The 26,887-nt window shown below is 35.4% G+C and overlaps 1 protein-coding gene across 1 annotated transcript in view; it reads left to right on the forward strand.

Annotated features, from left to right (window-relative positions):
• LOC126814506 (guanine nucleotide-binding protein G(q) subunit alpha) overlaps positions 1-26,887 on the forward strand; it is a gene marked incomplete at its 5' end in the record, with an annotated part of 106,175 nt that overhangs the window by 16,119 nt on the left and 63,169 nt on the right. The window contains 2 exons of the mRNA XM_056100046.1: positions 1,374-1,528; positions 16,357-16,485. Coding sequence (XP_055956021.1) covers positions 1,374-1,528; positions 16,357-16,485 — 284 coding nt within the window. The remainder of the gene's footprint in view (positions 1-1,373; positions 1,529-16,356; positions 16,486-26,887) is intronic.

Genomic DNA, 26,887 nt, shown 5'->3' on the forward strand with positions numbered 1-26,887 from the left:
ACAGGTGGAAAACTTAATTAATTCATTTGTGATTTAAAGAAGATACATTACCTGGGATGAGATTTACTGATTTCCAAATGTATAATTACCTTGGATGTTATTTACCGATTTTTTGATATATTTTGTCAATGGCGGAATTACTATTTTGAATGGATAATGATAATGGATAATAATACTAGTACCACGTAAGGTGCTTTTTTTTAACATTCACCATTTTTATTCGCACTTCATATGCAAATAATCGTAAAAGAACCAGCGGCTGCCAGGCAGGATATACGCCCACATCGGGAAAATAAACGATTCATCTAATAATTCAACATCGTAGATTAATTAAGCAGGTCTTATTTCTATACGCATTTCGGGAAATTGAACTACTTGTCTAATAAATAAACGCACTAGATAAGTGAACGGTCGGCCATTTTTAAACCCCTCTCGAGAAATTAAACGCTGTACCATTAGATTAAGCCATAGTACTAATTAAACTATTTTTGTAATTTTCCAACGATTATTATCAATTATCAAACGATGTTTTGAAATTAAACTATATACCTAGTTTTTAGCGCTATAACCCCATTAGAAACGATACCAGTTTCACAGTGATAACACTCCAAATCAATATATATTAATGTCCAAAAGAAAGTATACACACTAAAAATATGACTAAGTTTTGTTTAAATCAAAAAAATTATAAATGTTTCATTACCGAAAAAAGTAAAAATATGCGACAACACTTGTTGACTGCCCGGACGATTTAGCTGCTGTGGGTGTATGTATTGTTGCCTGGCAACCTATCTTTACGGTAAGTACGAGCTTATGTCTGACTTGAAAGCGCTTTTTGAATCCTGTTGCAAGTTCTATTTATGTCTTAACTACATGTATACACTCTTAATACAGTAAATATGCAAAACAATTTGAACACAGCATAAATATCTAAACTGTGTAATACATGTATAGTCGTATGCATATGTGTCCTTCAAAATGTACTAGACATGCAGCTTTACATACATAACCGCATATATATCATGCAGAATATGTGAACACTGTATGTTCTCTCTATACAGCGTGACGTAACGCGTCCGTATTATTAACGAAAATATCTAACATCCATAACATCGTGGCAGTATATCGTTTTGACATCGATTGTTTATGACAAATAAATACCATTAATTTTGCATGTAAAATTACACTGAGGCCTATCGTGTCACACGACTATTGTGACACGCGATAGCGATTGCTACACCAAGTTATTTATTGTGGCGTTATCGTGGCAATATTCAACAGAAAACCCCTTTACCTACAAAATTGTTTTAAATTTGGTTTGAGAAAAGAAAAATTTTCTTTAGTGAAATATCTTAAACATTTTTTATTTGTAGGAACATGCATCGTTGATTAAACAAATTGATTATGAAACTGTGACCACTTTTGAACGTCAGTTTGTTGATGCCATCAAGACATTATGGGAGGATGATGGAATTCAAGAATGTTATGACAGACGGAGAGAGTACCAACTTACTGATTCTGCCAAATAGTAATAACCCTGTGTTTTTATATGTTTTTTATACGCCCACATTTTCATGTGGACATATTATGCCGACGCCCCTGTCCGTCTGTCCACCCACAATTTGTTTATGGACACTCGACAGGTTAAAATTTACACCCAATTTTGATGAAACTTTAAATGCATCTTTATAACCCAAAGATCTTGGTTCCTTTCGCGCATATCAGATCGTTACTTCCTGAATTATGGACCCTGATTGTGCGAAAAATCGTATTTTTAGGTCCTGGTTCCTCTAGAGGTCACAGTTATTATCCGATTTAAAAAAACATTTGAATACATCACCGTTACACCTTACTGTTGGTTGAGAGAAAGATAAATGGGGTTTAACGTCCACTCGACACAAACTAGGTCATTTCGGGACTAACACATGGTTCAATTTTTTATTTCAATATTTCGCTTGCGCGTTGGGGTCTTTAGCAGTGGGAGGAAACCAGAGGACCCGGAGAAAACCCACGAGGTTGTCACGTACAACCGGGGAATCGAAACCCCGCCAGTTGACTCAATGACAGACCGCGTGATACATTCGGCCATCCAACCCTCTGTTGGTTGAGAATTCGAATTTTGTGAAAATCGGACCAGATAATATGGCCGACCCTCGTACGCAAATAGTGTAAACATCTGGTATATCAAGGTTGTGGACCCTCTAGAGGTCAGAATTTTTATCTGATTTTGATGAAACTTGAAATGAATGTTTATATCCCAAAGATCTTGGTTCCTTTCGATATTCACGCATATCGGATCGTGACTTTCTTTATTTATGGCCCCTCATTGTACGCAAAAATACGCTGTGAGTTATGGCCCTTGTTTCACTTTGTTGTACAAAAGTTATTATCCGATCTGTATGACATTTATATGTATTGTTGTCCCCCTCCTTTCGAAGAAAGCAGGGGACTATTAAAATGGGTTCGTCCGTCTGTCTGTCTGTCTGTCCGTCTGTCTGTCCGTCACACTTTTTGGGACACAATAACTCTCTTCCTAATTGAGCTAGAATGTTCAAACTTGGTGTATGTGTTTATTAGGTCAATGCCTTGATGGAGTTCGAAGATGAGCATTTTCCGCTTAGGGTAAGCAGAGATAAGCAATTTGATTGGTTGATGCTTTGGGACACGATAACTCTCTTCCTAATTGGGCTAGAATGTTCAAACTTGGTGTATGTGTTGATTAGGTCAATGCCTTGATGGAGTTCGAAGATGAGCATTTTCCGCTTAGGGTAAGCAGAGATAAGCAATTTGATTGGTTGATGCTTTGGGACACGATAACTTTTAATTGAGCTAGAATGTTCAAACTTGGTGTATGTGTTTATTAGGTCAATGCCTTGATGGAGTTCGAAGATGAGCATTTTCCGCTTAGGGTAAGCAGAGGTAAGCAATTTGATTGGTTGATTCTTTGGGGCACGATAACTCTCTTCCTAATTGAGCTAGAATGTTCAAACTTGGTGTATGTGTTGATTAGGTCAATGCCTTGATGGAGTTCGAAGATGAGCATTTTCCGCTTAGGGTAAGCAGAGATAAGCAATTTGATTGGTTGATGCTTTGGGACACGATAATTAGTTCTAATTAAGTGAGATTGATGAAACTTGGTGTATAGTTTCATTACAGTAATACCTTGACTAAGTTTGATAATGAGCATTTTCTGCTCAGGGTAAGCAGAGCGATACGCAATTTGATTGGTCGAGACTTTGGAAAACAATAACTCTCCTACTTTGATTGTTAGACTATAAGTAAAGATATACTGTTTGATTGTTCAATACTTTGTAAAAGATAATTTGTGATAAATTTATATGTGTCCTCTAATTATTTTCCTATTTCGGCGGGGGACATCAGCCTCACTGTTGGCTTGTTTAAATTAGTAAAACGAACAAGCCTATTGAGTTTCAGCAAATTTCTGTTAATTACAGCTAGAGTTATGGCCCTTGTTTCACTTTGTTGAACCTTGTGAACGCCAAAAGTTATCATAAGACCTTTGTGAAATTTCTATGCATCATTTAAATTAGTGAAATAAAGAAGCCTATTAAAAGTCAGCAATTTCCGTCAATTACTTCTAGAGTTATGGCCCTTGTTTTACTTTATTCAACCTTGTGAACATTCGAGCGACAATAGTTATCATCCGTTCTGTATGAAATTTATATGCCTTATTTTAGTAAAACGAAAAAGCCTGTCGATTATTTCCAGAGTTACGAACCTTGAAATGTGGACCGGGGGGGGGGGGTGGGTGTTGGATGGCTGAATGGTTATTGTGCGCGCGCTGTATCATAAAGTCTGTCATTGAGTCAACTGGCGTGGTTTCGAATCCCCGGTGGTACGTGACAAGGAGTAGGGTCGCCTGTCCAACCTTGTGGGTTTTCTCCAGGTCATTGAGTCAACTGGTGTGGTTTCGAATCCCCGGTTGTACGTGACAAGGAGTAGGGTCGCCTGTCCAACCTTGTGGGTTTTCTCCAGGTCCTCCAGTTTCCTCTAGTTTCCTCCCACTGCTAAAGACCCCTATGCGCAAGCAAATTATTGAAATAAAATTAAAACATGTATGTCCCGAAATGACCTAGTTTGTGTCGAGTGAACGTTAAACCCCATCCCTCTCTCTGAAATGTAGACGTAAATTGCCGTCACCCCCGTCCGTCTGTCGATCCATCCGTCCGTCCATCGTCCACATTTACTTGTGAACGCTCTAACGCCAAAAGTTATCATCCAATTGTTTTTAAAAATTTTATCCGATTTGGTTTAAACTTGGAATGTATGTTTCTAACCCACAGATCTTGGTTCCTTTCGATATTCGCGCATATTGGGCCATAACTTCCTGAATTATGACCCCTGATTGTACGAAAAATTGCGTTTTTATACTCCCACATTGAAATGTGGACATATATTGCCGTCGCCCCCTTCGGTCCGTCAGTCCATCGTCCACAATTTCTTGTGAACACTCTTACGTCAAAAGTTATCATCCAATTTTTTAAAAATTTATATATGTTTACATTAGTGAGATGAAGAAGCCTATTTAATTTCAATAATTTCCGTTTATTACGTCTAAGAGTTATGGCCCTTGTTTCACTTTGTTGAACCTTGTGAATGCTCTAATGCCAAAAGTTATTATACGATCTTTGTGAAATTTATATGCAATATTTAAGTTAGTGAAACTAAGAAGCCTATATAATTTCAACCATTTCTGTTTATTACATCTAGAGTTATGGCCCTTGTTTCACTTTATTGAACCTTGTGACACACTCTAACACCAAAAGTTATCATCTGATTTTTCTGAAATTTATATGTATTATTTAGATTACTGAAACGAAGAAGCCTATTGAATTTCGGCAATTTCCGTTTATTACGTCTAGAGTTATGGCCCTTGTTTCACTTGAATGATCCTTGTGAACGCTCTAACGTCAACAGTTATCATCCGATCTTTCTGAAATTTATATGCATTATTTAGATTACTGAAACGAAGAAGCCTATTGAATTTCAGCAATTTACAATAATTACTGAGTTATTGTCCTTGTTTCACTTTGTTAAACTTTGTTAATGCTCGATTGATGAAAGTTATTATCCGATATGTATGAAATTTATATGCATCATTTAAATTTGTGAAACCGGTCTATTGAATTTCAGCAATTTCAGTCAATAATTTCTAGAGTTGTGGCTATTGTGAACATTTGAATGACAAAAGTGATCATGTGATCTGTATGAAATTTATATGCATTATTTAAATTAGTAAAACGAAAAAGCCGGTCAAATTTCAACAATTTCTGTAGATTGCTTCCAGAGTTGAGACCCTTGTTTCAGTTTGTAGAACCTTGTAAACCCACAAACGACAACATTTATAATCTGATCTGTATGGAACTGTCTTGTAAAGGCCCCCAATTACAGTACTGGTGCCGCGACGCTTTGATGAAACACGTTTATCGTTTTTTTTTTTTTGGTTTTTTTTTTAAATTGCCACGATAACGGCACGATAAATTACTCGGTGTAGCAGTCGCTGGCACACGATAGTTGTATGACACGATAGGCTTCGGCTTAATTTTACATGCAAAATTAACGGCATTTATTTGTCAGAAACAATCGATGTCGAAACGATATACTGCCACGATGTTATGAATGTTGAATATTTTCGTTAATAAATGGACGCATTAAGTCACGTTGTATATTGAGAACACTGTGTTCACATATTCTGCATGATATGTGCGGTTACATTTCCAACCAGTCACGTAAAGCTGCATGTCTAGTACATGTACATTTTGAAGGACACGTATGCATAAGACTATACATGTATTACACAGTTTAGATATTTATGCTGTGTTCAAATTGTTTTGCATATTGTATAGGGTGTATAGTTATGAATTACTCTCGAATCACGGCAAAGATAGACTTTTAAATTGCAAACTATAAAGGTATTTTGATTATTGGTCTTACAAATAGAAATAAGACAAATAGAACTTGCAACGGGATTCGAAAGCGCTTTCCAATCAGACATAAGCTCGTACTTTCCGTAAAAATGAAATGAACGCGACACAAGTCTCCAATGTAAGAGAATGTTAGTTAATTATAACCACTATCAAATCCACAAAAAAATCCAAGGCACTTGTTTTATTTTAGAAAAGAATAACTGTATTTCGACGGAGGTTCTATTCCACATGAACCCAAATCAATGATAAATGTCAACTTGTATGTTGTCATTCTCGTGTAGACTGGTTTGAATAACAGAAATGTCCCGTGTATCAAAGATCAAAGAATAAAATCACACGTAGCCACTTTGTTGTTGCTAGAAACCATGCAGTGTTCACCTTACAACAGGTCAATTGATTTATGGTTTATTTTATAATTAATAATACCGTTCAGACCGCAATGCGTTACGATTTGCATTTTGGTATTCCAGTTAATATCCGATTTATACACAGTGTTTAAGGTCATGAGACGAAGAAGCCTGTTCAGCGATTTCCGATAATTACTGCCAGAGTAATGGCCCTTGATCGCTTCGAAAAATCTTGTAAATACTCTAGAGGCTAAAGTTAATATCCGATTGACTTTAAATTGATGCAGAGTGTTTAAGGTCATGAGACGAAGAATCATATAGATTTTCAATGATTTCCGATAATTACTGCCAAAGTTATGGCCCTTGATCACTTTGTAAAATCTTGTGACCCCCTAGAAGCTAAGGTTATCATCCGATTGACTTCACATTCATACACAGAGTTTAAGGTCTTGAGACGAACAAGTATATTGATTTTTCAATGAATTTTTATGACTTGAACAGCTAAATCCATGATGTTAAAAGTTTCCTATACTAAACGTTAGCATGGGGCAAAACTTGATAAAAATCAAACAAATTCTAATTGTTTTCTGATAATTATTTAATGAGTTGTTACTCTTAATCAGATTTTAATGTATTATAAATGTTTCATTACTGAAAAAAGTAAAAATATGTGACAACTCTTGTTGACTGCCCGGACGATTTAGCTGCTGTGAGCGTTTGTTTCATTGCCTGGCAACCTATCTTTATATTTGTCTGTGATAATTATTAAGGATATTTAACATCTACAATATGAGTATAAGGTAAATACTTTCTACATATTGCGTACATTTTTAATAATGTACATTATGTAAGCGTTAAAAGATATCAGCCGAAAATGTAACTGATAAATTCACGACAATGTTTCCTTATATTTGGAGTTGTTTAGTTTCGTGTACGGTAAATAGATTAATGATTAGTTTCAACATTATTTATGATGCCAAAACATATTCCAATTTGTCTTGTTAAAGGGAAGTTCGTACTATTTAAGAAATTACCTTTTGGCCCGACATACATGTAAGAATAATCGCCGTCTTATAAGATGCGAATTCTGTTTATCTAAAAGGGGCTCCGGCACAATTTAAGGAATTATTGTTGACCAAATATTAACTACGCCAATTTTTATACGCCCACATTTTCATGTGGACGTATTATGCCGTCGCCCCTGTCCGTCCGTCTGTCTGTCCAGCCACAATTTGTTTGTGGACACTCTACAGGTCACAATTCTTATCCGATTTTAACGAAACTTGAAATATAGGTGTATCTCCAAAAGATCTTGGCTGCTTTCGATATTGGCATGTATCGGATCGAAACTTCATCGATTATGGCCCCTGTTTGTACGAAAAATCACGTTTTTGGCTTGTGGACCCTATAGAGGTCACAATTTTTATCCGATTTTGTTGAATCTTGAAATGTAAGTTTATAACCCAAAGATCTCGGTTCCTTTCGATATGCGCGTATCGGACCGTAACTTCCTGAATTATGGCCCCTGATTGTACGAAAAAATAGCGTTTTTAGCTTGTGGACCCTATAGAGGTCATAATTTTTATCCGATTTTAAAAACCGTATTATTATATCTCCGTTACACCATAAGGACGACTGAGTACGAATTTCGTGAAAATTGGCCCAAAATTGACAGACAAAATGGCCGCCGTTCGATCTCAAATAGAGTAAGAATATGGTATATCAAGGTTGTGGACCCTATAGAGGTCACAATTTTTATCTGATTTAGTTGAAACTTGAAATGTAAGTTTATAAACCAAAGATCTCGGATCCTTTTGATATTCACGCATATCGGACCATAACTTCCTGAATTATGGCCCCTGATTGTACGAAAAATCAAGTTTTTAGCTTGTGGACCCTATAGAGGTCATAATTTTTATCCGATTTAGAAAACCGTATTATTATATCACCGTTACACCCTAAGGACGGCTGAGTTCGAATTTCGTTAAAATCGCCCTAAAATTGACAGACAAAATGGCTGCCGTTCGTTCTCAAATAGCGTAGAAATATGGTATATCAAGGTTGTGGACCCTATAGAGGTCACAATTTTTATCCAATTTTGTTGAAACTTTAAATGTAAGTTTATAATCCAATGATCTCGGTTCCTTTCGATATTCGCGCATATCGGACCGTAACTTCCTGAATTATGGCCCCTGATTGTACGAAAAATCACGTTTTTAGCTTGTGGACCCTATAGAGGTCATAATATTTATCCAATTTAAAAAAAACGGAATTATTATATCACCGTTACACCCCAAGGACAACTGAGTTTGAATTTCGTGAAAATCGGCCCAAAATTGACAGACACATTGAAAATTTTGTTTGGTGCTTCATCTTTAGTCACCCTAACCCTGTCATTTGTTCAATAGAGTTTAACAAGAGGGGTTTAAATTTCCACAGCTACAGTCAGGCAACCAGGGAGGAATGCGCCAGAATATGCCCCCTTTTTGACTGGTGATGCAAGGGCAATAATAATTCTTCATACATATTTTTTTCAAAAAAAGTAAGTGCATTTGTACCAACTCATCTATTTCGGTTCTAATTTTCTCCATAACATGGGGGTTGGATGACCGTATTGTTAGTATGTGCGCACTGTATCATAAAGCTTGTCATTGAGTCAACAGGCGTGGTTTCGAATCCCCGGTTGTACGTGACAAGGAGTAGGGTCGCCTGTCAAAACTCGTGGGTTTTCTCCGGGTCCTCCTGTTTTTTCCCACTGCTAAAGACCCCTACGCGCAAGCAAATTATTGAAATAAAAAAATTAAACCATATGTTAGTCCCAAAGTGACATAGTTTGTGTCTAGTGGACACTAAACCCCATTTCTCTCTCTCCATAACAACTTGGGTATGAGTACTGCACATTGTATTTCACCTCAATAATGGTGACATAGTGGTCTTCTGTCTTTGACTGAGTGGACTTCTCTATTGGTCTGAGTGGTCTGGGTTGTCATGCATTTAGGAGAATATGTTCATCAGCTTGCATTTGCAAGAAAATGGAGAAAATGTTAAGATATGATCCGATCCTCTTAACAAATTAACCAGACCTATTATTTTATTCTCTTCCTCTTTTTTTTTTTTGCTGCTTGTTTCTAAACATCACTTTCTTCAACAATTTTTGAATCGTGATAATGTTTCATACACAGTTTATTTCACCACACAACCTGTTGAACTTTTCGTCGTGTATGTTTGATTGGCCAATTATGTCACGTGATCTGTTTAAACCGAGTCACCGCGAAATTCAAATACCATTGCACATCGACAAGTAAGCCCATATTTAATTTACGTTTTCTATCAAACGTTAAAGAATTGATCAAAGAAAAGTTGTGTGACAATACAAAGTAATACTAGAAGAATTGGATGATGTAGTTTTTTTTTTCACCCGAAAATGGTATGGATGGAGAAACAGAAGCAAGCTAGCTAGAAATTTCACACCACGGCCTATCAGGGTAAGCAGAGTACTAAGAAATTTGATTGGTTGAGATTTTGGAACACTTACTCTCCTTCTAATAATTGAGGTAGAATGTTCAAACCGGGAGGCAGTAGTAAAAAAAACATCATACGTCAAGTCGAAAAATATGCACTGGACCTGGGTAGACCACCCACCCATTAAAATCTTGCGTAAAAAAATATGCACCATCATTTTTAAGAAAGACCACCCTAAAATCTTGTGCAATAAAATGTGTTCTTCACAGTTGCTTAATTGACCACCCAAAAATCATGCGCAAGAAAATGTGTTCCTCACAGTTGCTTATTAGACCACTCTAAAATCTTGTGCAAGAAAATGTGTTTCTTGAAATATCTCATTTTAGACCACCCAAAAGTATTTATATTGAGTTGATGTTCGACAAAATTCTGAGTCTGAATTATTAACAAAGATAGTCTAAGACTGCCCATATGCAGAAACAGGCTAAAATATATGAACTTAGGCTTGTACCTATTCATTTCTTGTGCTTTCCCATATCCACTCAAATCTACTGATAAAAGGTTGACCAATTTTGACCAAAGTGTGAAGAAGTAAAAGATTACCCAAATCTCATCTCGGCATGCTGCAGTGTTGTGGATAAAAAAGATGTTGACCCTCTCCACACGAGTGGGCTGGCAAACCAAATTGACAGGACAACAGTCAATCAAATCATGGGATAACACTTGAATGAAATGATAAGGCTTTGAAATATTAATGAATATTTATGTAAATAAACATATACAAGAAACAGGAGTTACAGTACAAACATAAACAAGTTGACAGTTTTCTTTGTTGACAGTTCTAATTCAATAATTAGTGTTCACGAGTCACGGAATTCACAGTTCACAGAGTTCATGGTTCACAGAGTTCACGATGTCTATGGAGATCCGCCATGTTAGAAAGCATGGGTTTTCACGAAATTAAAGTTCACTTTCCTGGAGGAATTATAAAGTTAATCACAGTTGTCACCTTACGACACAAAGTTCACCATTCACTTAAGTATCACAATTGTCCTAAAAACATAGTTACCAAACACCACCTCCGAGACAGGGAAAAAAACAGTATCGACATGGCATTGTAACATGCTTGTGAATCTTGCGTTTTGATTGGTGGATTAGACACTGTCGATTGGACAATATATAACACCCCTCTGTTTTAGCAAGGCACATATAAGGCCACCTAAAAAAAAATAGTTGGTGATCGTCCTTTTTTTTTTTTTTTTTCAAAAAATGTTGGAGGAAGGGAGGTGTTTTTTTTTTTTTTTTTTTTTTTTTTTTTAAATATACAGAATAAGCAATATTCTTCAGGAATATTAACCTTTTATTTCATGTCAAAACACAACTCATCTGCATGATCGTCATTTGAATTGTTCAGATTAATTATTTAAACTTGAGATATTCCGCCTTGGATTCAATCAGATATAAAGAGATTTATAACTGAACACTTGTAGGTGGTGCCGACTGGTTTAATGTTGCCGGGTATCAAATGTTGCAAAATTTTCAATTCATATCATGTCTTTGGACTGATATTCTTTTTAGACATTCAACTTTCATAATATTGTATTTTGCGAATAGTAAGACCAGAAGAGACCGCCCCCCCAAAAAAAAACACAAAAAAAAAGACATTTTGCATAACGACTTACGATCACTAATATTAATAATCGGTTGATTTAGTTATTCATGCCCCCCATGGCCATTCCGAAAATCTGTTGTTGCATTTATTCGAGAGACTGTTTCATGTAATTCAGAATCGGCGAGACGTATTCCCATCTTAACATATAGTTCCAGGTTGTATATGTTGTATTAATAATATTGTATTTGGTGCTGTACGCGTGCAAACAAAAATGTCAGCCATTGTTGCCGTTAACAGGTCGTAATTTGTTTATGTCATTCAGTCCTACGCATTTGAAGAGTATTGGAACACGTGCCAATAATTATATCCACTTCATTAAGTCTTGCGATTAGGAATTTCGTAGCCTGGCTACATTTTGGAACTTTTACCATTGGTTTTAAACATTGTAAGAAGGTAAATTTTGAAAATAAAAAATAAAAAAAAATTCTGGTCGGGTAGAATTTTCTGGGCGGGCGGGGACGATCACCAACTAATTTTTTTTATGTCGCCTAAGTGCGTATATAAATATTACAGTGTACTTTTTTTTCATTTTGTGCTCAGCCATCTTCCTCAACTCAAATCTTTATTAACAAATATCTTCAAGAAATTCTGCTCAAATGACCATCACACTATTTTCAAACTTCATCCAAACACATCTCTGAAATATATAAAACAGAAGAAAATCAGCCATAAACAGGCATCATAAATTATTCGTAACTAAGCAGTGTGGACAATTTTGTTTTGTTTTTTTGCACTCTGCAGTGTTTACTTTATAGTGGACAATTTAAATCAAAGTTTGCCCAAATTCTGAATAACATGATCCGCCTGATAATGAGTTATTAGTCTCAAGGAATTGTTTGAAAATATAGTCACTAGGGGAGGTGAAATAGCAGCTGATTTGGGCCTAGGATAACGGGAAATTATGCTAAAATTGACAATGACAATGATTGACAACACGTCAGAATGATATACATAGCAACCACTTGAATCCTAGGCATCACATAGTTTTATAGGGTATTCTGAGGGGTGTATGCAAGAACTCTTTTCTCTGAACAAGAACTAGCAATAAAATTGTGTTGACGGTCTGCAAATAAAATAATAAAAGCTAAAAACTCACCCATGTTAAAGTTATCAAAACTTCGAAAGTGTAGCCATCATTGTTGCCGGTTGTTGCCAAGAGTTATCCCTGTGTAGTCTCGGTTAACAGGCCGTACCTAATTCATTCACGACTGGTACTACCGGTCAAAAAGGCCACACTAGGGCTAATTTACTAATCTTTTTAAAAATCTTCAAACGTTAAAAATATTTTATTTGAAATATTCGAATAGCATTTTCTTTCATAATTTATTTACCAGCGACCAATCAAAGCATATTTTCCATGATCATTCTCTATTGAAAGAGTAGAGCCGTAGTTTCTAAAACTGCCGTTGTGATTACATATCAATTCTATAGAATTCAGATTTTGTTGCATTTGGCCGACATGATATCTAGTCTTATAATATCCAAATGACCTAATGTCAACTCATTTGGAGCTCAAAACAGCGCATTTATTGTAATTACTGAGGCAAAAAGTAGGATATAGCTTTCAATTTTATATCCCTATTTTTTTGTAGACATATATGTACGTAAACTATAATTTTGGATACGGTCTAAAAAATTACGATTCTATTTTGATGGAGTTGTTATTGATATGAACTGAAACATTTCGTATCCTGTTTCATGCAGTTTTCTTGCAGGGCCCCATTAGACCACCCAATTTTCTTACCCAGAAATGCTTTTTTTCTTTCAGAACTCTGTTAGACCACCCAATTTTCTTACCCGGAAATGCTTTTTTTCTTGCAAAACTCAGTTAGACCCACCCCACCCCCCAGTTGCTGTTTGGATTTTTTTTTACAGTTGCCCCCTGTTCAAACTTGGTGTAGGTTTTCATCCGGTCAATGCCTTGATGGAGATTGATGGTAAACATTGTATGCTTATGGTAAGCAGGGATAAGCAATCTGATTGGTTAATGCTTTGGGGCACGATAACTTTGGGTATAATTGAGAGAAAGTGATGAAACTCTGAACATAGATTCATTATATCATTACCTTGACTAAGTTCAATGATGAGAATTTTCTGCTTAGGCTAAGGAGCGATAAGCAATTTGATTGGTCAAAACTTTGGAACATAACAACTCTGCTTTTAATTGAGGTAGAATGTTTAAACTTGATGTAGATGTTCATTACTGAGTTCAGTGATTAACATTTTGAGCTAAAGCTAAGCAGAGCTAAGCAATTTCATTGGTTGATACTTTGGTACAAGATAACTTTGATTCTATCTGATAGAGAGTGATGGATCAGTTTGATTGCTTGATACTTTTGAAAAGAATAAATGTGCGATTAATTAATGTGTCATCTATTTGTTTTGGGATTTCGGCGAGGGACATAAGCCTAACTGTTGGCTTGTTTTAAAAGTTACACTTTCATATTTTTAAGTTATATTTTTAAAATGTATTAAAATAAATCCCTAAAATAGATGATATCTATAAACCGTCCTACCTTGTTAAAGAATAATCCTATTAATCCTATAATTCACTATTGCCAGTTGAGAAATTGGCAAAAATATCATTTTCAACTTCAAATTCAAACGTTTGAAGGGAGGTAATTGTGTTATTATTTCCAGAGTGAAGATTTTTAAGTGTGAGAAAGATAACCTATGATCGGATAATAGTGAGTTGACAACCTATTGAGCAAAAGACAGAAATAATTATGTTTTGACTTTCTTAGAAAATATGAAATTGTAACTTTAACTTGTGGATTCTCTAGAGGTCACAGGTTTTTTTTTTTTATATTAAAAACTGTTTAAATATATCGTCATTCCACCATAATGAAGGTTGAAATCAAATTTCGGGAAAATCAAAATGAAAATGGCAGCTCTTTGTATGCAAATTGTGTAAAAGTATGTAATACGAAGGTTGTGGACCCTCTAGGGGTCACAATTTTTATTCAGTTTTCATGAAACTTAAAAAATATCTGTATATTCCAAAGATCTCAGTCCCTTTTGATATTTGCGCATTTTAGACCATAACTTACTGGGTTATGGCTTCTGATTGTACAAATATATATGCTTTATAAATTTGTTAGGTGTGCAAGTAATTAACGAGTGTCATCTATTTAGGGACACAAGGCCCCGAGTTCACAAAGCATTCTCAGACTTATGTTAAGAATTTACTCAACTTTCAATCACTGTTTATGAGAAACATCTTTGATCCAGAAACACAAAACTTTACACATAGTTTCTTATTGATGTATTTGATACATTAAAACAACAAAAGTTTTATAAAAGTCTATATTTTAGTTAAAATAAGGCGAACAATTTTGAGTAAATTGCTAACTTAAGTCTGATTATGCTTTGTAAACTCGGGGCCAGATGACACTAGATTAATGTCCAGTCGTCAAATGTCCGGTCTTAGCATGTCCAAAAAATATCTGTTGTAATGGACCGTCTGCTAGTCTTTCTTACAGACCATGTAAAAGACAACGGTGCGCAAAAATTAATTTTGGCACCTTGGACCGTCTAGACCTTGATATAAGCTCCTCCACTTACAACATTGTTCAATAGTGAAAGTTGCAACATTCCACATAGTATTTTTCATGACCATAATTTTTGAGCTTAGCCACCTTATTGACGCTCACAATACCCGTTATTTCCTAAATAATGTTGGGCAGATCATTATCAAATGGTTCACTGCATATGTGACAAACATGCGATACGGTATCCATCTGTGTCTCAAAATTTGAATCAGTTAGCAACGTGCTTCAATAGGCATGATCAGCTTCCACAGTGAGCTGGGAGTGTCCCCAGTCGACATACCCATATGCCGCTACCACAGTGAGCTGGGCGGCACTCCAAATGAAATTTAGTTGATACTCGATGAATGTCATTGTATTAGCTTTAAGGTAATAATAATGAGTATATTTATAATGCGCTATATCCATAAACCAAGTTTATGCTCAAAGCGCTACACAATTATTATCCTGGTCTCTAGGATACAGGTAAAGCCTGATTACCTCCCTTTACCCCTGAACTCTTAGAAAGAGCCCCAACATATGCTGCTTCAAGGAGCGCAACAGTTTTTTGTATAATACATACACCATCCTACCTGTACCCATTTACAGCTGGGTAGACTGGAATACAGGGATAAAGTGTCTTATTCAAGGACACAAGAAATCATAATTTTTTATCCGATTTAAAAAAACGTATTATTATATCACTGTTACACCCTAAAGACGACTGAGTTCGAATTTCGTGAAAATCGGCCCAAAATTGACTGACAAAATGGCCGCCGTTCGTTCTCAAATAGCGTAAAAATACGGTATATCAAGGTTGTGGACCCTATAGACGTCACAATTTTTATCCAATTTTGTTGAAACTTAAAATGTAAGTTTATAACACAAAGATCTCAGTTCCTTTCTATATATATTCGCGCATATTGAATTGTAATTTCCTGAATTCGTCAATAGGCAGACGAAGTGACTTATCGTCAATAGGTTACGGTAGGAAGATAAGTCACTTCGTCTGCCTATTGACGAATTATGGCCCTTGATAGTAGGAAAAATCACTATTTTGTTGGCTTGTTCTCTATCCATCTCTCGAAAATGTGGGTGTATCCTGCCTGGCAGCTGCTGGTTCTCAGTACTTTGACCCTACTAAATACTACATTCAGTAAGATGATTGATGTATGTATGTCAGTCTATGAGGTCGTAAAAACCATTTTCCAAGTTAGAAATGTATATTATAGATAGGTTTGTATGCTAATGTAAACTAGGTTAAATTGAATGGTAAGTAACCATGGAAGATAATGAATCTGTGAAAGAGTAAGTACGCTTAGTTTTAATATTAAAGTTATTGTGATGGATTGTCTTATCTCACCTACTCTCTGTATATATATTTTGTTTATAATTTTCAGTTATCTGGATAGTGTCAATCGAATAGCGGAGCCAGATTACTTACCCTCACTACAGGATATTTTGCGTGTAAGAGTCCCAACTACTGGTATCATTGAATATCCTTTTGATCTTGATAGTATAATATTCAGGTAAGTCAATTTCCATATGCATTGACCAGAAAAAAAGTTTCTAAAGAAAACATGTATGCTTTATGCTGTAACATTATATGCTTGATGAAATAATGGAATAGCGGAGCCAGATTACTTATCCTCACTACAGGATATTTTGCGTGGAAAGAGTCCCAACTATGGGTATCATTGAATATCCTTTTGATCTTGATAGTATTATATTCAGGTACAGTACACGGCTAAAGTTTCAGACAAACAATTCGCATCAAACATATTCATGCATCATAAATCACCGGGGGACAGGTATGCCTCGAGATCCCGCCAAATCTATAACAGCCAATCAGTTAATGGTATCACACTATTTGACTATATTCTTACAGTATAATTCTTTGCAAATTTATTTTTATACGCCCACATTTTCATGTGGATGTATATTGTCGCCGCCCCTGTCCATCCGTCCGTCCACAATTTGTGGACACTCTTCAGGTCACAGTTTTTATTCGATTTTGACGAAACTTGAAATATATCTCGCAAAGATCTCGGTTCCTTTCGATATTGGCATGTATTGGACCATATCTTCATGGATTATGGCCCCAGATTGTGTGTTCCAATAGTATGCCTTAGGCCAGACATTTTTAATTTCATGGTTTACGGATTTTTTGGCAGCACTTTAGGTTGGGTAGGTCAAAATAAAAATAAATTTAAACTTTAGATTTTTTTTTCAGCACAGGGTTATCATATTGGTTGGGTAGGTCGGTTAAAAAAACCCCAAAAAAACCCACAAAATATTGTTAAAACAAAATAAGAGTGTGACAATATATTATGTATCACTGTTAACCAGTATCTAGGTGTCACAAACTAGGAAATGGGTTAATTATAAGAGTCTATTCCCTTTGATATAAGTAGACTTCAACAAAAATAATTCTTGGTAATTTATGGAGAATGCCGTATGTATGTGATTACCACAAAAATAACGACAGAGGTACACCTTTTGAAAATTTTCCATATTTAATTCACGTACCAACATGAAGTTCACGTCAGTAATATTCCAGAATAAATTACCGTCTTCGTTTATTCGATGAAACGTTCGCGTTTCATAAGTCGATGATCTAAAATATTAGTATTTTTCTACTATTGCCAGTATCGGAAAATGCGGCACAATGGCATTTCTTCATAACACAATTTGTAGTTTTCTGCAGCAAGTCACGTAACTTGCAAAAGTTTTTATTCATTCGCCAATGATAGACACACGGTACAATTGTCACGTGACAACCATACTTGTAATTGTTTTTAAAAAAAATTCCGCGCGATTATGATATAGCCTTCAATAAAAACGACAATATTTTTAAATTTAAGCCTTTGTCAGAATGTGTATAAAATAAAAAAAATTATAATGGTAAGCGCTATTTAGAACTGGGTTATTGACCTAATTCGCCACCGATATGTCACGTGTCATTGAAATTCAGCATTGGAGATGCCATCAGGAAAATATATTATTAAATGATTGTTTCTCGGTGTATTCGAGGGGATTATATTCAATGAAGATTTAAATTTACCTAACAATTGGTCAATGAATCCATCAATGTATGATCCAGTTATTATTATAATATCTACCGGTGCCTGGAATTCATACGCGGCGTGGAACTTGGAAGACTCTCGATTGGCAAACCAATAACCATGCCGAGATCGTCTTCTTTCGTCACGTAGGTTTCAATTCATGGTCTTTCTTAACTGAATAATTTTTTCAACGATACGGCAATACGGCCATATTACGTATCGATATAAATATCGCTGGAACGTATCAATACATATCGGTGTATCGATATATCGACACAGCCCTAACAACGATACCTGTATGTGTATAGAAACGTCGCTTGTTAATAAATTCAGAAGTAGTATATCCATATAAGTGCGTATAGTGTCCGATGAATTGATTTTCACAAATGATCTTTGATTAATTCCTGTTTCTTGCCCCACGTTGAGGCACAGATATCCCGCCATTTTGAATGACAGTTCTCGTGGGATGTTTCCTAGTAAATACACGGTATACATTGAAGCCAATGAAGGGTTCATCAAAATGAAAATTGATAACATTAATAAAAAAAATATGAAAGATTTTATTTCGTGTATGGGTCGGAAATAAAATAAAATTAAATTCTCAAGTTACATATTTATTTTTTTATCGGGAGGTTCACGCTTCAGTCGGCGGGTCCGTAAAACGAAAAATCAAAAAAGTGTCGCCTTACTGTCTTATTTATCTTTATCCGATATTGAATACACATGCATAATCTGGCATATTATATTCCTTCAATGGAGAGATCCAAACACGTATGCTACTAAACTAAGTCAGTCCATCTACTGTACTGTCATGAATCCAAGAATAAATATTCCAAGTGATATAAATTCTTTGTCTTGTAAAATGAAATTGAAAAACCAGAGCTGAAAATTCCCTAAAAGCCGAACTACCGGTAACAATATAATTCCAGCGATGTAAAACGAGTGGCCTTTCCCGCCATTCTTTCTAACACTCGTGATTTAATAGCAGCCTTAATTATCCAGTCTATTTCTTTCATGAAGAGTTCACTACTGTATTGGAGACCCAAGTCTTATAACAAACTGCACGCAAGCAATTCTTCTACATCATACTTCGAGATTATGATCACTGCCCCAAATAGACTCCATTTAAAATGCTCACGTGATCATTTTGGGGCGGGACTACCGCTTTGTGTACACAACAGAGTAAAAATAACTTGATGAAGCACATGTATTATGTAAATATGTGTCATTGGCAAATTGTCAACTTCTGCCACTACGTTAAAAGCGGTATATAATATGTGCTAGTGGGTAATATTACAATACATTCTTTGCCATTGTAAACTGTCTTTAGAGTTTCAATCTGTTTATCTTTCAAAACAAGGTTAGATACTCCTAAATTTGTCTTCGCAAACAAAACCGCCTCTGTGAAATTATGTTTCATGGGCGCCACCATATTGAATAATTAGAGGACTATTTTGTGATTCGGCTTTGATTAGTTTGACATCTTTCATACACACAGCGGCTAAATAAACATATTTAATTTCATTCAATATGACAATAAAAGAGAAATAAATACTTTTAAAAATTACTAAAAGCATACTCAGTGTTTTCGACTAAAATCGTCGATGTAGGAATTAAAATGTTGGTTAATTAGCTTAGGGCCTGTTCTCAGGCGGAGCTAGCTGTAGACAGGCAGCCTAAGTTTGGGATATGTTATTGCGTGCGCGATGAGCCTACCCTAACCCGATCCCCCCCCCCCCCCATGTTTTTAGTATGTTTACGGTGATATTTCTCTAAAAGCCAGCTGAGGAAGCTTCTGAGAATTTGTATTCTAGTAGTTTATTCATCCCTTGATTCCATGAAACAAAAAAACATTTTGCCACTAAAGCTGGTTTTGGTGCGTTTTGATGCAGTGTGGACGTACCCCTTTTCTGCGTGCTCAGTTAGCCTAGTGTGCGATATTTTAGTATGTTTACGGTAATAATATATATTTTTTTTTCAGGGGGGGGGGGGGTCTATTACATATTATAAAGGTAACAATTATTTTCGTGATAATTATATCTAGGTTTTTATATGTGTGCTAACTTCATTTCGTATCCAGGTGACCTCATGGATAGATCGCGTAAATCATTAAATTCCGTCATAGTCCGGACTTTTTTCCGTATGCAAATGACGTTCGTCGTAGATCCCATATAAGGTATATGTTCTACTATGCACGGTCTTGTCTGCGATATCACCTCGGTGGAAGCGGACGTAAAATACAACTAACTCACACACTATGCAAGGTTCTATTATGCATTTGTCTATTATGCAAAATGAAGAATGCAAAAGTGTAATGTGCAAAATAACTATTCTACTGTATTTTGTATTATTGAAAAGTGTATTCTGTATTTTAACACCGTGGCATTGGTGTTGAGCAATGGAAATTGCAAATTGTAAAACTAAAATACGTATTTTGAACTACTGACATTTGCAGTTTGCACCGTGAACAATGAAATAATATTGGCAACGTTATACTTCCATAGAGTATAAGTCGAATTGTCATATATTACTGCTTTTCTGACCTCCATTCATATATGAGTCGCAGCTGTATATAAGACAGATGTTTGTCAACTCCACGGTAGCAATCTATTATCGAGTTTCGGGACTGTTATCCTAGTGTAATATAATACTGTGCCGGTGTAAGCCAAGAAAAATTGGCTCATAATATTAATTAGGCTTACGATAAAACAATCAGTTTATAAATTTAGGACTAACTTGTTTAATATTCCAAGCTGATTCATTTGATTTTATTTCAATATATCCGATAACTATAAGACAATGCAGACTCTGTTTTTTATCACACGTGTTTATAAAATATGTTACTAAAAATAGAATAAAACAACGCAGTATACATGATTGGTTAATTTAACTGAAAACTAAAAGTAGACATCTCGCGAGACTGTGAAATTACGAGAAACGGAAACATACCATGTTACTAAAAATAGAATAAAACAACGCAGTATAGTATGATTGGTTAATTTAACTGAAAACTAAAAGTAGACATCTCGCAAGACGCGTGAAATTACGAGAAACGGAAACATCACAAAAAACACCAAAAATGACATTTTCAAAGCGTTGAAAAACCGTTCTTCCGTGAAAAGTCAAAAATCGCAACTTTGAGCCTCCATCCGATTTTGAATCTGTAAAAAGTTTTGTGAGAAGAATGATGAGATCTACTTGAAAAACTAACAAGATCAAATGTATAAATATAATCTCAAAATCACCTTTTCCACCTACTATTAACCTGTTAGTAACCGTTTGGTATCAATTTTAAACATAAAACAGAGAGGTGTGAGTCATTACTTCGTGCACATGCTATACTCGCCTAAAACTAAAAGGCATTACACACGCAAACATTTCAGGAATTTTTTCACATAGAAATGAACAATACCCTAATGAAAATTAAGGCCGTAGTTATTATTTGTTTACCTGGTTAACTTGGTTCATTTGAACCATTTTTTAATTCGATATATCTACTATAATATAAAAGACAATACTCTGTTTCCCTTCGTACGTGACATACAATATGTAAATCGATAATATTACGCTTACACAATGTTACTAAGAATAGAATATTGTAAATTGGAAAGCGTCTGTTGATTGGACAATAAAGAAATAATTCCGGGCTTGCAAGTAGAAATATAATTTTTATGATTGGTTAATTAAACTAAAATCCAAAGTAGAATTCTCGCAAGAAATTACGAGTTCTGAAACGTGTTGAATGTCGTAACAAATCTACTATAATGTCATTTTCCAGCCTTTATGAATATATTTTGAATGGCGGTTACGTTTTTAAATAAATATTAAACAAGGTAGAATATAGTTAGAAATGCCGAGAAGTATTTAGATTGGATTAACAATAGATAAAGTCAGAACCAGGTCCGTTGACTTTGTCGTATGACTACGACGAGTGCTATTAATAGTATTATTTTTTAGCAGTCAACATCGTAGGACGACTATTACATTCAAAGATTTCAAACATCAAATACAAAAGGACAACGAACAAGTTTTGTTAGAAAGAGGATTATAATCGGACACAACTCTATGTAATGGGGTACACCTCCGAATAACCGTACCGTTGAATTCGAACCGTTTAACCGCCCAGTCCTAACCGTTTACCGCTATCCGACTAGCCGTAGGAGCACTAAAAACAATGAATCGGCCACATGGTAGGGCTGGATGATATTTTTGATAATTCGATAAATCGCGATATTAAAATTTGAATTCCGATATTTTATAAACCACCTGAAAAATCACGGTATAATGATATATCGTATTGTGTGTTTTTCTATCAATATACCGGTATTTTACACCATATAATCACGATATTATGTGCTGCATTTGGGATGGGATTGACATCGAACAATTTACGACATTACGTCACAATCGAGGACTTGGATGACTTGTCACTTGTTCATTGACAAGGCCTACTAAATACATGACTAGTCTAGTAGTTTTCTCGATTATTAAACTTGATAAATAAATTCATAATTGAAAAATTATGGAATTTGTCATTATAATGTCAAACCCGTCGCTAATGCTGTGCAACACTCGAATAACCAGCCAAGTAAGCCATCTTCGGTCGATTTATCATTGGCACTGTTGGGAAACAGTTATTATCATTTAATGTATGATAAGTTAGTTGTGTGTGTGTTTAGGTGGGTTTTTTTTGCCAATTTTTAAACTGAAGCCTATTTAAATAAAAGTAAAATGTTATTTGTAAATAAAAATAAATTGCGTCTAGATATTCGAGATTTAGACAAACTCTAGAGTTACGCGCCGTTGTAGTGTACCGAATAGGAGAAATTACATCTGCTTCTTTGAGTCTACTCATATCCACATGTTATTCAACATTTTGAAAGATGGCGGAACATTGCGAAGCTCATGCTGATCGAACAGTAGTAATAAAGCCTAAAAAACATAGCAACACCAGCAACTTGTACTTTCATTTAAAAATACATCACCCAATTGAATATGCCGAACTTCAAGAGAGAATTAAAACTAACGAAAGACACTTATATAACCAAGGCATTCCTTCTACATCAAAACAGCAAAATGCATCAGATACTATTAGCAATCAGTCAACCCACCAAAGTTCCATACTGAACAGTATGAGCTATGAAAAATCGTCAAAAAGATGGGTTACACTAACGAATGCTGTCACTCAATTTTTATACGCCCACATTTTCATGTGGACGTATATTGTCGTTGCCCCTGTCCGTCCACAATTGTTTGTGAACAGTCTACAGGTCACAATTTTTATCCAATTTCAACGAAACTTGAAATATAGGTTTATCACCCTAAGATCTCGGTTCCTTTCGATATTGGCATGTATTGGACTATAACTTCATGGATTATGGCCTCTGATTGTACGAAAAATCATGTTTTTAGCTTGTGAACACTGTAGAGGTCACAATTTTTATCCGATTTGGTTTAAACTTGAAATGTATGCTTATAACCCAAAGATCTTGGTTCCTTTCAATATACGCGCATATCGAATTGTAATTTCCTGAATTATGGCCCTTGATAGTAGGAAAAATCACTTTCTTTTTAGCTTGTTCTCTATCCATCTCTCGAAAATGTGGGGGTATCCTGCCTGGCCTCCGCTGGTTAGCAAAAGATATGCTTCCTTTCTACACTGTAGAAAAAGAAGGCTTTAATTTTAATAGAATGTTAAAAGCTTTTGACAGTCGATATAATCTGCCAGGAAGAAAGTATTTTTCAAGTGCCATTCCTAAACTTTATCAGACAATGCATGACCAAATATTAGAAGAAGTTTCAATGGCAAGTTTTTATGCAGGGACAACTGATCTATGGTCAAGTAAGGCCGTGGTTAATTAATTGTATGTTTCTCATGAAATGAGTTTTTAAAAACAACATGCTACATGAGGTAATTATAAATTATTAATTATTGAGATGGAATCTAAGACTTGTCGAAAAAACTGAAGCAACATAAACTCTTATTATAAGAAGCTCTTCAGTTCATTGAGGAGTAGACAGGAAGAGGTCTTTTAAAGTAACTCTCAGTCTGGGAACATCTACATAGTACATGTACACTGGCTATTATTAGGGACTCAGGGCTAGGGCCTAGTATAATTCATTAGATTTCTTAGGAGTATGCGATCTATTTCTAAAATATAAAAATTTATTTGATTAAAGATAAAGTCTTTAGCAACTCTTAAGAAAGTTCTTTGAATTTAGGCATTTTTATCTCAAACACATTAATTTTAATTTCTGAGTTGATATATTTTTTAATTTTTGAACACAATTAATATTAATACGGTATTTTAAAGTTTCCAACAACTTTTAGAGTTATATTATATCAAAAAATGTCTGGTCAATAGCGATCCAGTCGTTTCCATTTCTGACCAAAACTTCATCAAATTCGAACGAATCTTGAGTCGGTACTAAGTCTAATTTATTGTCTCCCGTAACCTGTTTCTACTTTGATTTTCACTATCGATATGTGCGAGTGACTCGCATTTCCCTCCGAATGAGGCACATACGGTTGTAACTAAATCATTTTCTTGGAAAATCTTTGCTGTTGGTTTTAACAGTATAAGTAAATTTTTTGTCAGGACAACAGTACACGTGCAAACAACCATTTTGTTGTGCAGAGCAGACGAAATTTATCAATTTATTCCGTCTGCTTGCCTGCTTTACAGTAGGTGTCACAGCTCCATTGCCTGCGTTGGAAGAAAGTAATTTTTTCCCGATTTGTAACACTTTGTATACGCCCACATTGAAATGTGGTCGTATATTGTCGTCGCCTCCGTCCGTCCGTCAGTCCGGCGTCCACAATTGCTTGTGAACGCTCTAGAGGCTAAAGTTAATATCCGATTGACTTTAAATTTATATACAGTGTTTAAGGCTATGAGACGAAGAATCCTATTGATTTTCATCGATTTCCGATAATTACTGCCAGAGTTATGGCCCTTGATCACTTCAAAAAATCTTGTGGACGCTCTAGAGGCCAAAGTTAATATCCGATTGACTTTAAATTTATACACAGTGTTTAAGGTCATGAGACGAAGAAGCCTATTGATTTTCAGCGATTTCCGATAATTACTGCCCGAGTAATGGCCCTTGATCACTTTAAAAAATCTTGTGGACGCTCTAGAGACCAAAGTTAATATCCGATTGACTTTTAATTTATACACAGTGTTTAAGGTCATGAGACAAAGAAGCCTATTGATTTTCAGCAATTTCCGATAATTACTGCCAGAGTTATGGCCCTTGATCACTTTAAAAAATCTTGTGGACGCTCCAGAGGCCAAAGTTAATATCCGATTGACTTTAAATTTATACACAGTGTTTAAGGTCATGAGACAAAGAAGCCTATTGATTTTCTGCGATCTCCGATAATTACTGCCCGAGTAATGGCCCTTGATCACTTCAAAAAATCTTGTGGATGCTCTAGAGACCAAAGTTATGGCCCTTGATCACTTCAAAAAATCTTGTGGACGCTCCAGAGGCCAAAGTTAATATACATGTACGATTGACTCTAAATTTATACACAGTGTTTAAGGTCATGAGACGAAGAAGCCTATTGATTTTCAGTGATTTCCGATAATTACTGCCCGAGTAATGGCCCTTGATCACTTCAAAATTTATACACAGTGTTTAAGGTCATGAGACAAAGAAGCGTATTGATTTTCTGCGATCTCCGATAATTACTGCCAGAGTTAGGGCCCTTGATCACTTCAAAAAATCGTGTGGACGCTCTAGAGACTACAGTTAATATCCGATTGACTTTAAATTTATACACAGCCCTTGATCACTTGAAAAAACCTTGTGGATGCTCTAAAGGCTAAAATTAATATCTGATTGACTTTAAATTTATACACAGTGTTTGAGGTCACGAGGCGAAGAATCCTATTGATTTTCAAAGATTTCTGATAATTACTGCCAAAGTTATGGCCCTTGATCACTTTGAAAAATCTTGTGGACGCTCTAGAGGCCAAAGTTAATATCCGATTGACTGCAGATTGATACAGAGTTTAAGATCTTGAGACGAACAAGTATATTGATTTTCAATGAATTTTTATGACTTGGAACAGCTAAATTCATGATAAAGTATTAAAAGTTTTGTATACAAAACGTAAGCATGGGGCAGAACTTTATAAAAACCAAACAAATTCTAATGCTTTTCTGAGTTGTTGCTCTAAATCAGATTTTAGTGTATTATAAATGTTTCATTACCGAAAAAAGTAAAAATATGCGACAACTCTTGTTGACTGCCCGGACGATTCAGCTGCTGTGGGCGTATGTTTCGTTGCCCTGCAACCTATCTTTTGTAAGTTGAACGCTTCAATTCACGTAATCTTTTTGTGAGGCGATTTGTCAATGTAGCACCCCCGACCGATCGAAAGTTCGTTTTATTGTCGTTTCAATGCTATTAAAATCAACAAAATCCGAACATTTTAAGAACTGCCGCCGAGCATTTGAAAATTGTATACAATGGGCAATTTTGTCAAAAATAAATCGCTTAGTTTTGCCCTGTTATGACGTCATTTCTACACGAGAAGAAATATCCATTCCAAGTTCCTGTGACTCATATTCGCTGTAAATTTAGCTCGAAATGCAACTCAATGTTTATTTATGAAGAAATCGTTATGTTACATGAATAAATGACTTGCCTGAAAATAAATAACGATAGTAATTCCATTTTATTCACGCCTTTCGCAGGGTCAACTGTGTTTACATCACGTGACTCATCTTCGCGCGCTTTTATAACCATGTGACAGGATATTAAAAAAAATCGAAGGGAAATTTCATCCCAGCGACCACGCGTCTCTACTTTTAACACCAAACATTTTTCAAGAATTGAAAAATTCCTTTTCAT

This window comes from Patella vulgata, chromosome 3, assembly GCF_932274485.2.
Source record: "Patella vulgata chromosome 3, xgPatVulg1.2, whole genome shotgun sequence".
Taxonomy (NCBI): domain Eukaryota; kingdom Metazoa; phylum Mollusca; class Gastropoda; family Patellidae; genus Patella; species Patella vulgata.